The sequence below is a fragment of the Mustela lutreola genome, chromosome 1, assembly GCF_030435805.1.
Source record: "Mustela lutreola isolate mMusLut2 chromosome 1, mMusLut2.pri, whole genome shotgun sequence".
Classification (NCBI taxonomy): Eukaryota; Metazoa; Chordata; class Mammalia; order Carnivora; family Mustelidae; genus Mustela; species Mustela lutreola.
In genome coordinates this window covers 180,637,293-180,651,564 of record NC_081290.1, presented here as the reverse complement: position 1 = coordinate 180,651,564, position 14,272 = coordinate 180,637,293, and the positions used below count along the sequence as shown (strand labels likewise).

The window sequence follows — 14,272 nt, the reverse complement described above, 5'->3', positions numbered from 1 at the left end:
GGGACAGAAAATAAGGTATCGATTATTCTTAAATACAAAATAAAAAGTGGCCACTTTCCAAAAAAATTTCAAAATATTTTGATAGTTAAAAATATTCATTCTGGGAAGCTGGATGGCTCAGTAGGTTAAAGCCTCTGCTTTCAGCTCAGGTCATGATTCCAGGGTCCTGGCTTCGAGCCCCACATTGGGCTCTCTGCTCGGCGGGGAGCCTGCTTCCTCCTCCTCTCTCTCTGCTGCCTCTCTGCCTACTTGTGATCTCTGTCTGTCAAATAAATAAATAAAATCTTTTTTAAAAAAAAATATTTTTTTAAAAAAAATTCATTCCTAGTAAGTCAGATAACTGTACACACGCAGAAATACCAGCCGAAAGCGTCTCCAGGTAGCACAAACAGCATTTGCTAGAGAATCACCATAAATCCACTGAGAGAAAACTTTCCTTCTCAAACAGTTCCCAGCATGGAAACGATCTCCTCCGATTTCCACTGGCTGCTGTAGCCAAGGCCTAGTAACACCCCGTGCTGGTGTCACCCTCTGTACAAAGGAGTTCCTTTGCAAACTGTGCAACTGCACCACTTTTACGGAAGCATTTGAAAATATCCTCTGGAAATCTTCTGACTCAAATTCTCCTCTTAGTAATCTTTCCAAGGGACCAGTTTGTACGTGACGAGACTGTTAATGTTCTGTCCACTGGCGACCCCTGAGCAGGCGCTCAGCTCGTGGGGCGGGAGGAGGGGTCACGCTTGTCTGGCTCCAGACGTGCTGTTCTCACCTCTCCACGGAACCCCTCAGAGCGGCTGTTCAAGGACCAAGACCCAGTGACCAAGAGGCACGCGTATAGGCACGTGTGGCGCCATCGTCTAAAATAGTGAGGAAGGGAAGACCACCTCGATGTCTGGTCCACAAGGGCCCAGAAAATACGCTTTCGTTACTCAGGTCAGGAGAACACGAGCACGTGCTCACGGAGAAAGATCCCGCAGGCATTCCGTGGGGTACAGAGTTTAGGCAACTTGCCCAGAGTCTCTCTGCTCCTAGTGGCAGAACACACAAGACAGCGGGAGAGAGAACGAAGACCACGTTTCACACGCGTCATTTCCGGGCCCGCCTGAGCACGCGCGGTTTACGGAAACGCGTCAGACCCGTCCGCGAGGGGGCGCCCCAGCCCCTCTCCCTCTCTGCCCGGGGACTGGTAATACAGCCGGGGAGGCATGTCCGGGGCTCCAGCGCGTGCGGGCCGAGGTCCACACACACCTGCTGGGTCACACCCGAGACCCCGAGAGGCCAGTAGGCACCAGATGCGACGAAGACCCCCGCTGTCCTGTCTCAACCATGCAACCTTGCCGGCCAGTCTTAACCTCACCCTCTTCACACGCGAAAGGAAGGGCTCAGACAGCCCCGCTCTCCGTTCCGCGGCCCGAGCCCGGGCTCCTCCCGCCGCAGCACGCGCGGACCTCAGGTGAAGACGAGCGGCCAGCGGCGCCAGCGAGGAGCGCGGTGTGACAAGTGAGCAGGGACATGGCAACTACTGATCGGGCCTCGGTTCTGGGCTCTGCCAGTGACTGGATCCCCAGGGTGAGCACCTTCTTCTCCTCCACGATGCAAACCCTTATTACTCCAGCAAATAAAATCTTTCCTGTTGAGTCCCCAGAATCTCAGAAAAAGACCAAGTAAAGGGTCACCTGAAAACCCAAACCTCTTCACTGAAAGCTCATTTCGGACCCCAGACCCTCGAGGGACCACCTGCGCGCCCCTTCGGATAGAACAGGCAGATCCAGACCCTCACGAGCCTCAGAGGAGGAGGAATCCCACTTCTTTTTTTTTTTTTTAAAGATTTATTTATTTGTCAGAGAGCGAGTGAGCGAGAGCGAGCACAGGCAGACACAGTGGAAGGCAGAGTCAGAGGGAGAAGCAGGCTCCCTGCGGAGCAAGGAGCCCGATGCGGGACTCAATCCCAGGATGCTGGGATCATGACCTGAGCCGAAGGCAGCTGCTCAACCAACTGAGCCACCCAGGCGTCCCGGAATCCCACTTCTAAAGCACAAACGTGCTGCGATTTCCAGCATCTCTGAACACCGCCTGTTATTTGGTTATAAAATGGGAACGAAGGCTCTTCTTACCTGGTGTCCACACATGAGATTCTGCGAGGCCATCATGATGGCTTTCATGCCCGAGGCACACACTTTGTTCACAGTGGTGCAAGGAGTGGAAATCGGTAAGCCTAAAACCAACACAAACAAGTCCTTGTGAAAAGCGGGGATACCCTTCCCACACAGCTGCAGAACTTAAATTAATACAACAGAGCACGCGAACCTCTAACTCGCCACAGCATCCCTCCTGCCAGTTTTAACCAGATTATATGATGCATTTAACATTGACCCAGCCTCCATTCGGCTCTCCCGAACAGCTGACGACGCATCAAAGCAGACACGGCTCCCAGTACCTGCGCCCAGGGCCGCTTGCCTTGTTGGCGCTTGTCCTTCACCCCCTTGCAGAACGTTTCCCATGTACACCTCCTTCACTTCTTCTTTTGGAATCCCTGATTTTACAAAAACAAAACGCATTTCCATATTTTAGTCAATTTAATTAATGGTTACCTAATCAGTTTCAAGATAGTCTACAGCAAGACGGTTTCTTCCTCTTCTCGGCTGACATTCATCCTACATGTAGTACAAGGATTTCCTTACAGGGGAATTTAGAAAGGAGGGCATGGAGTACTTCTAAGTGTTATGTATACAGTAAGTACAAAATAAGTGTTTGCCCCATTGAAGCACCGCCTCCCTCTACACAAAAAGCAAAGCAAGTGGGGCGGCTGGCCAGCTCCGTCAGGAGAGCATGTTTGAGGCCCCTTGGGCAGCAGAGCTCACTTGAAAAAAACCACACAGAAGAGCACAGTGGTGACTGACCTGCCTTCTCGATGGCTCCCTGAATTGCAATGGAACCAAGCCTGGTGGCCGGCAGGGAGGCAAGGCTGCCCAGAAAGGATCCAATAGGAGTTCTGGCAGCACTCACTATGACCACTTCCTGGTAAGACAGGAGATGGTAAAAATGATGACATTTAAATATTTTATCCAAACCATCTTTCATGAAATGAATACAACTCAATACACAGGAGACCCCCAACCTTACCCACAGGGAATCCGTTCTAAAATGCCCAGGGGATGCCTGGACCTGCAGACAGAACTGAGGCCTGGACGGTGTCCGCTCCGGCCTGCACAGCCACCATCCCATGAGGCCCCGTGAGAAGGGAGCCAGAGCAGCCCCGCAAACGCGGATACGGCACCAGGAACCAGATACAGGGCATAACAGCTACGTGACTGTGTCCCTCAGTGTCTCTGTGGACTGTACGCACCCTTGTGACGACAACACAAGAGGATAAAATGCCTCCGTACCAAGATGACAGAAGTGAGTGACATGGGCACTGGGCCACTAACTTTCTGAGGAAATCAGGAGACTCATCTCCTTCCAGACCAAGGCGGACCACAGCCAAGTGGAACCATGGATAAGGGTGACCATTTTATTATTTAGGACACAGACTTTTTTTTTTTTTCCCCAGACTTTAACGGAGACAGAACATAAGCAGGGAGAAGGACAGAAGGAGAGGGAGAAGCAGGTTTCCTGCTGAGCAGGGAGCCTGATGTGGGGCTCAATCCCAGGCCCTGAGATCATGACCTGAGCTGAAGGCAGACACTTGCAACTGAGCCACCCAGGCACCCCTAGACATGCTTTTTTATGAATGACTATTTACTCAGTAAAGATTGAAATAATCTAAATATCTGAATAGCAGTAAGACTTATCAGTTCACTGAGGATGCTTTATGATTAAAGATCTAACAGAAAACCTGAGACAAACCAAGTCTAAAATAAGCACAGATCCTTCCCAGTTGTCCACAGAAGGCTGGAAACCAGAAGAATACATTTCACAGCTACTCTTCAGTGAAAATTTTAGAAACGATCGCTTTACCCGTGTTTACTGCAAAATCAAGAACCCTAACGAACGGCTTCCTCCTGAAGGCTGTTCTGGGCTCGGAATCCAGACCTACGAGCGATGTGGGGCTTAACGGGGACTCAGCAGAGTCATAACTTCCTAAATGATTAATACGAACAGTAATATGAAATTGAAGAAAAAGTAGATAAAAGTTCTCTTAAACACTGTCAAACTCTATTTTAACAATTCCCTCCTTACCCTTGCCTTCCACACTCTCCAACTGAGCTCGGGGACAGTCAGAGACTGCTGAGATCTGGATAGAAGGCTATCGCTACATCACCTGAGGAACCTGTCAGACACAGGGCCCCTTGGAAAGTATCACTGTGATCAGACGGTGGTCCTCCCGGTCTAATCCCCAGCCTGGTTCAGTTCCTTTCTTCTAGGATCTTCCAGGTGTCCCTCAAAATACAAGGGTCCCCAAGCGTAAGAAGGAACCCCGCACGGTTTCAGAGAGAAGGTGGTTCTGTGGGAGATAATGGGGAAGCAGTGGCTGCAGAGCTGGGCCCTAGACCCATCTCTTGGCCAGGATCTGGGCATCTAGCACAGGATTTCAGTAATTAGCTATTCCTAGCCCCCACAGCAGCCCAAGACCCCATATATATGCAAATATAAGAATATGCATTCTTTACTGACTATATTTCCCTTTAAATTCTTGAAATTTTAAAGCACAATTTAAGTTTATACTTACATTCAAAGTGGGTTTTGAAACGTAACTTCGCTCCATGTATCTTATTTCCTGTAATATAAATATTTGTAAAATTATAATGTAAAAAACTTAAATCTACATCACCACTTCTCAGTGGTGGGGTTCTGATGAGTTCTTTCTGCTTCCTTATATTTTTTATTTCCACATTCTACACAGCATGTATCATTTATAATCAGAAAAAATTTACTTCTTTATACTATTTTGATTTGCTGTTCATTGCAACTGTTTTAACTTTTTTTTTTTTTAAGATGTTTTGTTGTTGTTTCTTTATTTGACAGACAGAGATCACAGGTAGGCAGAGAGGCAGGCAGAGAGAGGGGATAAGAAGGCTCCCTGCTGAGCAGAGAGCCCCATGTGGGGCTTCATCCCAGGACCCTGAGACCATGACCTAAGCGGAAGGCAGAGGCTTTAACCCACTGAGCCACCCAGGTGCCCTGCAATTGTTTTAACTTCTGATACCTTTGTAAACTTTAAATCTATAAGCCTTTAAGTATAAGCTTTAGTTTTAAGTTAAATCTTCTAAATGTTTTTTCTAAACTAATTTCAGTACCACACAAAAATGTCATTTTTCAAAAAAAATATTTTATTTAACTTAAACTTGCTATTATTTCCTTCAACCACTTCTAACAAATGGATGATTTATCTGAAGCAAACACACCTCATACAAATATGGTCTATCTTGCCAAATAAGTTCTTTCTTTTTTTTTAAGATTTTATTTATTTGACAGACAGAGATCACAAGCAGGCAGAGAGGCAGGCAGGGTTGGAGGGGAAGCAGGCTCTCCACAAAGCAGAGAGCCTGATGTGGGGCTCGATCCCAGAACCCTGGGATCATGACCTGAGCCGAAGGCAGAGGCTTAACCCACTGAGCCACCCAGGCGCCCCCAAATAAGTTATTTCTTAAGAAAGAAATGAGTGGGACGCCTGGGTGGCTCAGTTGGTTAAGCAGCTGCCTTCGGCTCAGGTCATGATCCCAGCGTCCTGGGATCGAGTCCCACATCGGGCTCCTTGCTCAGCAGGGAGCCTGCTTCTCCCTCTGCCTCTGCCTGCCATTCTGTCTGCCTGTGTTTGCTCTCTCCCCCTCTCTCTCTCTCTGATAAATAAATAAAATCTTTATAAAAAAAAAAAAAAAAAAAGAAAGAAATGAGTAAGTATCTTCTCCCTACATGTCTATTCTTACCACACCACTTTCAGTAACAAATGCCAACAAGAACAAGCAGAGAAAATCCAAGTCACGGTTCAGAGACCCGACTGATCTAAAACTGGACAGTCTGCAGGGCAAAGAACAAAGGATAAATTTTTTTACCCTCTGGAGTCAGAAAGCATAATAAATATTCAAAAATGACACTTATATTTAGACCCTAATCTTGTTGATAGCTGTAAATGGCCAATCATATCTCAGAGCCTACAAATATCTAAAAGCTAGCCTGACTTAAAGCAAACAACCAATTACAGCTTTCAGTTCGCAACAGAGCACAAAACAAAGGAGATGTGACCAAGAGTGGCTCTAAGCAGAGAGAACCACTAAAACCACAAGGCATCCTCTCAACACTGATGCATAACGCGTTCAGATGAGAACAGATACATCAGCATCTTCGAGACAGAGGGTGTTACTGGGTCATAGAAGAGAATTTAAGAAAATCCTTTTTCCAATGTTAAGATGACAGAGTAACTCACTTTTATGTACAAAGTTCATATAAACAAGTTTGCCATAAGAAATAACCTAATTTAATCCTGATTTTTATTCAAAACCATAATCATTACAAAATTCAATGCAGCCCCTCCTTTTTTTTTTTTTAAGATTTTATTTATTTATTTGACAGAAAGGTTACAAGGAGACAGAGAGGCAGGCAGAGAGAGGGGGTAAGCAGGCTCCCTGCTAAGCAGAGAGCCCGATGTGGGGCTCGATCCCAGGACCTTGAGAACACGACCTGCCTGAGGTGAAGGCAGAGGCTTAACCCACCGAGCCACCCAGGCGCCCAGTGCAGCCCCTCTTGCAAGGAGATGGCTTTTCAGTCTTCATGAGCGAGAGGACAGACTCGCCTCCCACCCAGCTCCTCACTTAAGATCACGGACATCACAGGAGGCATCACTGGGAATCTGGAATCCACAAAACGGGGCCCTACACTCCAGCAGTGTTACAATCTTATGAAAGGAGAAATGTTAAAATCACCCGTACACAGTCCACTGTCCAAAGACAGCTCGGTGAAAAACCGGAGAGAGGCTGATGAACGAGCCACCCCGGCTTCCATGGAGAAGGTTCCTGGGCGTTGTGCAGGGTCTCCAAATACGCGGTGCCATTGAGATGCTTCGGAAAGGGGTCCCGGTTTGTGTACAATCATCGCTCCCATCATCCAATGTAAACACAACACATGTCACCGACGTGCTGTCATTTTCCAAATGACCTGTCTGTGCAGACCTTGAAATAAAATGTATCTGCTATCTCCGCCTGTGTCTTGGGAAGCTGGGTCCTAAGTCAGGTGCATGCTTTCCCCACCTGGAGGCACCAGCGGAAACGGCTGTCAAGAGCAGCCCACGGGTCAGTGAATCTGGGGTGCTGCCGAAGGATTCCAGCCTGTCACCTGGGATCCAACTTTGAATTAAAGGTTCCCACTTGTACTCCCCAGTATTTGGAAAGTACACTTTTGGTGGAAATCGAATGTATCATCCTTTGTGGGCCGTATCCAAGCAGCGGATTTTTTTACAAGTCCCCACTGGTGGCACACATGCCAGTCCCTGCCTCTCCGACCATGCGGCTTCCTCAAAGGGGAGCGAAGGGACACCCAGGCCTACGAGTCCCCTGCCCCTGCGCCCCCGCCCCCCAACGCCGGGGGAAGACCTTGACGGGGGCCTGGGTCAGCGGGATGACCGTGGGCTCGGGATCAGCCCGTCACAGGAGCCGCAGCCAGCAGGCACCACTGCCAACCACGGCCGCGACCGCAGAGAACAGCCAGGAGCAAGCAGAGAAGCAACGGGATAGACCAAAATACTCGGGGAAAGAAGGGAGAGGAGCCGGGCACACGACAAGGGACAAAAGAAGATTCCTCGGTGGGTGACCTCCCTGTCCAGGCTCCCGCAAGGGTGGCACCTACCGTGCGGCCTCGGGTGCCCCACGCAGCTGCTGGGCCCGGGGGCCGGCTGCCCTGAGCAAGTCCACGAGGGGATGAGGTTCCTTGCCACCAAGGCCACTTTTCCTGGCACAGCAGCCACCTGCAGCCGAAGCTGCCCTGGCCTGTCCGGCCGGCCCTGCCACCACCAGCTGCCCTTCCACGGGGCCACATCTTCATGTCTCCCCCTACTCCGTTCACCCCTATACTCCCGGATCATTCCAGAAGCACACACAGACTCTGCTTCCTCTCACCCGAACCCACGTTTCTCCCCAAGCTGTCCCCTCACTCCCCGGCCCCCAGGGACACGGGTTCCCCACCCAGTGACACGGGGCTCACCTCCCCATGGCTGACCCCCACCCGAGCCGATGCTGGGTGTCTGCACTCGCTGGGCCAGAGGTTCCCTCCACCCCTGTCCACTCTCTCCCCCCTCTACTTCCCGGGCTCCTGAACCGGCATCTCCGCCCTCAGCACCTGCCCACGGCCATGTCCAGCCTTCACCTCGCCACTGACCTCCCAACTCACTCAGTCCCAGGGCCCAGGGACGCCTTCCATGAACTGTCCCACTCACCACACCCTATTCCCCCAGGAAACCGGTTTCTTCCCAGTGCATCCCCCCTCAGAGCATCGCACTACCATTTGCCCGGTGCCTGAACCCCAGTCCTAGCACTCGCCCTTCGTCCTGCCCTCAGACCCATGTACTCCATCACGGATACTGCCAACTCTGGGTCCAAAACACAGCGCTCTTCCTCCCCCGGCTTTGTCTCCACCACCACCCACGAGTCCCGGCACCTCTCTCGCTGGAGTCCACGGGCACCTGACTCACCTCCCATCACCCCGGACTTCTGCCCACGGTCCAGTTGGTTTTAAACACATCAACTAGATCTCATCGCTGCCCTGGTTCATCCTTCTACGGCTTTCCATCGCTCCCGGAATGACATTAGGGACACAGCCCCTCCATTCTTCCAAGGCTCACTTCACTCTTGCCCTGTGCCAGCTGCCCAGCCTATGCTTTGTCCTCAACCTGCCCCACCACCCAGAGCCGACACTAACAGCCCATCCCCTGCTCCCCATGCGAGCCGATATCCACTCTCGATGTCCCAGCGCTGAGGACACCTTCCCACAAGTGCTCCTTCCCGACCACCCAATGGAAATCGGCCTCCCCTGCTGACAGTGTGTCATCGGTAATAGGCATAGGACGATCACAACCAGCAGAAAGAGTGTCCTCTGCGGCCCAGGGCCACTCGGCCACACCCCCGGCCCTGGAAACCTTACCCGCCTGAGCCAGGCAGGGGCAGGCCTGGCGGCCTCCGCTTCCATGCACCCAGGGCATGCTCACGTTTTCCAGAACACACAATTCTGTTGCCCCTCGATGACCTGTCTCCACACTACACTGTGAGTTCTGAGAACAGATGTTATTTACTCTCTCCTCGCGACTGCAGTAGACACCAAATAAATATCTGAGCAAAATCCGAAGCTTACAGCAAGTGTGAGCAACAACACTGCAGGCAGGAAGTCCATTCCGAAGCCTGTGAAACAGCTACTGAGCAAGGAGGTGAGGGCCGATGCTACCTGCTACGTGGAGGGGTCACAAGAGGGGTCCTAGGGAGGCCCCTGGGGCAGAGACGGGAGTCATCCAGAGAAGCCCTGGGGAGACCTAGGAAAGGAGCACCTGCCACAGGGAAGGTGGAGAACCAAGGCCTTGAACTATGAACACACTTGGCACAGGAGAGCGAGAGGACGTGGAGCAGGACCACGGGGCCAGGTCTGAGCCCGCAGGCGGTGGCGAAGGATCTGGAATACGTCATGTGCAACCAGCTACTCGCATTTACAGGTAAGGAAACGAAGGCACAGTCAGGTCCAGCGACTTGTCCGGAGTCACACAGCCAGTAAGGCGGAGAGCCGGTACTTCAAATCTAAGAGGACGATTTATAGATATGTGTGTATGTATCTATATTGAGATATGTACATTTATGTGTGTAACAGACACAATGTACATTATACATAAGAGTTTATTAAAAAATAATAATAAAATTTAGGAAGCTGAGGCCAGTACTTTCCAAAGTACTGCACTATCTTTCAGGAACTAATGATTTGCTTATGATATATTTTCCTGATCAAGTATGTCAATAGGAACACTAACGTTTCTTTATTCCACTGCAGAAACAGGTAGAGCCACAGAAGACAGGCAAATTAACAGAGAACATCTACAAGTCAAAATACCTGTAAAAATGAGCCAAATGAGTTAGAAATTGAGCCATAATCAATGAAAATATTTTCAGAAAACTGATTAAATCATTTTTGGACCTTTTCAACTTCTAAGTATACAGAGCTCAGCAGTTAGTATCTACAATATCTTGTGTTTACACCTATTATTGTCTGTGTAAGGAAAGCAAAATTCCCTTACATAAAACAGTAATACCTCAAATCTGTTTTTTTTTTTAATTTTCCTTTTTTTTTTTTTTTTTTTTCTTTAGAAAAGAGAGAGCACAGGGGATGGAGGCAAGTGTCAGAGAGAGAACCCCAAGCAGGCTCCACACCCAGCAAGAAGCCAACATGGGGCTCCATCCCACAACCCATGAGATCATGACCTGAGTGAAAACCAAGAGTCAGACGCTTAACTGACTGAGCCACCCAGACCCCCCCCCATCAAATCTGTATTTCGTAAGTTCTTTATAAAGCTCTCCAAGTATTAAAAGAGTTATGCTAATTTCAATCAACAATTCTCATTTAGGTATTTCATTTATATAATTCCCTTCTTTAAATCCTACCTAACCCTTTTGTTATATTAAATTTTTATACCACTAAGTGCTCTGTTATGGGTTGAATTGTGCCTCCCAACCCTGCCAAAAAAGAAGAGAAGTCCTAATGCCCAGTACGTTAGGATGTAACTTTATTTATAAATGTTGGTCTCTACAGAAGTAATCAAGTCAAGATGAGGTCATCAGGGTGGCCCTAATCCAGTATAACTGATGGCCTCATAAAAAGAGAAAATTTGGGGGCACGTGGATGGCTCAGTGGGTTAAAGCCTCTGCCTTCGGCTCAGATCATGATCTCAGGGTCCTGGGATCGAGTCTTGCATCTGCTCAGCAGGGAGCTTGCTTCCCCCACCCCTCTGCCTCTCTGCCTACTTGTGACTTCTGTCAAATAAATATATCTTTTTTTTAATAGAGTTTTTTTTTTTTTTTAAGATTTTATTTGACAGAGATCGTAAGTAGGCAGAGAGGCAGGCAGAAAGAAAGAAGGGGAAGCAGACTCCCCGCCGAGCAGAGAGCCTGATGCAGGGCTCAATCTCAGGACCCTGAGACCATGACCCAAGCCACAGGCAGAGGCTTAAACCCACTGAGCCACCCAGGTGCCCCAATAAATAAAATCTTTAAAAAAAAAAAAAAGAGAGAGAGAAAATGTTAAACATAGAGAAAGACAAGCACAGAAGATGAAGAGAAGATGGGGGAAGATGGCTGTGTGCAGACGGAGGGTAGGAATGACAGATCTGTAAGCCAAGGGCATCCGAAGATTGCCAGCAAACTACCAGAAACAAGGACGAGGCAAGGGGGGGATTTCCCTACAGGATTCAGAGGGAGTGGGGTCCTGCCAACACCGTAATTTCAGATTTCCTGGCCTCCAGAACGCTTTCTCTTGTAAGCTGCCCAACCAGTGGGATTCTGTCACAGCAGGCCAAGGACATATCGCACCCTCCTTGTTGAAAAGCTCACCTCCCCCAGCTTTCAGACGACACTACACTCCCCTGCTTTTCTTCCATAACACTATCCTCTCTTCACTCACCTTGGCAGGCTCTGCTTGCCCGGTCTGTCCTGAACATCATGTCTCCCAAAGGCCCTATGCTGAGCCCTCCCCACTTCTCCCTCTACACCTGCTCTCGGGGAGCCCCTCAATGACCACGGACGCCACTGTCATCTGCAGCTGGTGACTCCCAAATCTCCATTTCCTCCAGTTCTCTTAGTTGTCAAACCGGCAACCTCAAACTCCATCCAAAACACAATTCATCACTTTCTTTCTCCTGCCACATGTTCCTCTGAAAACCACTACTATCCACCTAAATGGCAGGCCAAATTATAATTGGCTCCCAAATTATACCGAACATCTTCTAACTAAGCTCCTCTTAGCCAGTCAGTCATTCAGGTCAACAGATTCCACCTCCAGGCCACCTCTGCAGTCCACCCCTTGCCTGTTTTCTACCACCTCAGGTATCAGCGCCCGCCACCACACTCTGTTCTTTTGCCCTGTGTGAGAGGAAAGGCTAGTGAAATAAGTCAAGCAGAGAGAGTCAATTACCATGTGGTTTCACTTACTTGTGGAGCATAAGGAGTAACATGGAGGACACTGGGAGAAAGAAAGGAAAAGTGAATTGGGGGAAATCAGAGGGGGAGATGAACCATGAGACTGCCGAGAATAAATATACAGGTGACAGAAAAGCTGAAAACAAGAGGCAGGCGGTAGAGATTAGCACCAGGAAGGCATTAGGACACATAGGGCCCCCTGACAGACCCTGTGATGTGTGCACCCACAAGTGTCAGCCCCACAGCTACACAGAGGAGCAGAGGGAAAGGAACTGGGAGCAAACAGGCTGAGGACTGGCACAGTGCAAGAAATTTTTTTAAAGTCTGAATATTAAAACAAACAATAACCTGGGGTCAAAACAGCAAAACAGAGAAGTTTGAAAGAGTATCAGATGCAGTAAAGATCAAGAGGATGAAAAAAGAAATACACACGCACCCAAAAAAAGCACTGGCATTCTTCAAATGAGGGGCACAGAACTCTACCACCAGAGGCTTAAAAAGAAAGGGGATATACTTTAAAAAAAGAAAAAAGAAAAAAAAAAATCGTTACAGCTGGAAAGGTGACAAGCTCCAATATAGGCAGACCATACGGCAGACTTTGTCTCTGAAGGAAAAGGTGAGAGTCAGTATGATGGGTGAAGGTCAAGTTCCATTCAACAAACTGACACTAAATATGGCAAATCCTGTTACAACAGGTTTCCAGTAAACCACCACTTATTTCAAATTAGGACCAATACTGATTCCTAGAATTCAATGAAATGAGCACCATAATTCATTTTCTGTAAAACCTACGGCTCTTCCCATCAGCAACATGTGTTTGGATCCAAGTTCTTAATTAAACTGTAAATTAAGAGGGTTCTGCAATCGTCTTTGGCTTTTTGAGAGGACCTAGTTCATCTAATTCACCTGGTCAACACTGGTTGAAACTCAGATTAACCTACTTATACTTTCCTGACTTCCCAAACCATTGCAGGAACTAACAAGAACTGATGCAGGTCCATGTCCCAGTTCCGCTCTGCGCTACCTTAGACGGGGAAGGAAAGAAAGAACGCCTCTTTGTGGAAACCCTCTCCTCCTGACTTTCCCCCAGGATTACTGTGACTCCTCCACGTCCTCCTGGCCACTCCCTGCAAGGTCCACATTTCGGCTCTCACAGACCTGTCCGCGGCTGCTACCTCCCACCTCCTCCGGCCAGCACGCGGCTCAAGTTGCTTCACGCGGAAACCATGCCCCCCCGCCAACACCCCGCACCGCAATCCTGTGTAACCTCGGGCTGCGACACAACCCGAAACACCGACGGTCTCCACCGACTTGCGTCAAATTCTCGTACCACGCGGGTGGCTTTCGAAGCGTCCGACCTGAAGCCACCTGGCAAAGGCACCTTCGCCGGCCACGCCCTCAGTCCTCCACGACTCCCAGGTTTCGCAAATCTAAGACGCAGGCGCCCTGGTTCTGAGCCTCTCGGGAGGACCGGCTCCCTTTCAGGGCCGTGGCCCCGCGCTCCCTAAACACCGCGAGCGGGAGCGGAGCACGCCGCCGGACGCCCTCCGGGCGCAGCACCGAGCACACCCCGCTCCTCGTGCGGGGAGCAGCCCCGACTCTCCCCCGCGAGGGTCAGGCCGCATCCGAGCGGGGCATCTTCCCCCCTCCGGCCTCACGCCCGCAGGCCCGCCGATGCCCTAGAGCACGAGCACTAGCACGACGTGAACTAAATCCCGGAGAAGGCGGACGGCGCGGACTGCCGGCCAGGCAGGACCCGGACTGGGCCCTTCTGGCTGCCGAGGTCCGTGCCCCGTGCCACCCACGGGCAAGCGAGCAGCGAGCGGGCGGAGGCCCCGAGAACGCCCGGCACGCACAGGTGCCAGGGAGCGGCGCGCGTGCGCGTGTGCGCGTGCGCGGCTCCGGTGGGCTTCCCCGCGCCGGCCCGCGGCCTACGCCCCGGACTCCCAGCGCCGCGAGCGGGAGCCCTCCCAGCCAGGGGTGCCGGCGCGCCGCGACCCGGGCCCGAGCCCCCTTCACCTGCAGCAGCCTCTGGAGCAGGCGACCGCGCCCCCGGGCGCTACAGCGCAGAAGGGCCGCCAGCACAGCCATGGCCGCCGGGCGTCTAGACACACTCAGCAGCCGCAGACGCTGACACCCGCAGCCAAATCCCAGCGCCGCGGCCCCGCCCGCCCTGC

The 14,272-nt window shown here is 50.5% G+C and overlaps 1 protein-coding gene and 1 long non-coding RNA gene across 5 annotated transcripts in view; both read right to left on the bottom strand.

Annotated features, from left to right (window-relative positions):
* Nucleotides 1-14,272, bottom strand: part of ACAT1 (acetyl-CoA acetyltransferase 1) — a 25,062-nt gene extending 10,790 nt beyond the window's left edge. For 2 of the 4 annotated variants that reach the window (XM_059179672.1, XM_059179680.1), the window contains exons 1-5: nucleotides 14,115-14,272; nucleotides 4,670-4,717; nucleotides 2,901-3,018; nucleotides 2,438-2,533; nucleotides 2,115-2,215 (exon numbers count right to left, since the gene is read on the bottom strand). In XM_059179672.1, coding sequence (XP_059035655.1) covers nucleotides 2,115-2,215; nucleotides 2,438-2,533; nucleotides 2,901-3,018; nucleotides 4,670-4,717; nucleotides 14,115-14,186 — 435 coding nt within the window. In that variant the 5' untranslated portion in view covers nucleotides 14,187-14,272. Of the gene's footprint in view, nucleotides 1-2,114; nucleotides 2,216-2,437; nucleotides 2,534-2,900; nucleotides 3,019-4,669; nucleotides 4,718-14,114 lie in introns of those variants that run through there. The other 2 variants (XM_059179675.1, XM_059179684.1) reach the window with 2 other exon arrangements.
* Nucleotides 6,866-10,972, bottom strand: LOC131835363 (uncharacterized). The gene is made up of 2 exons (XR_009355154.1): nucleotides 7,780-10,972; nucleotides 6,866-7,106 (listed from the first exon to the last, which is right to left on the bottom strand). It is a non-coding gene; the product is annotated as an uncharacterized LOC131835363 (long non-coding RNA).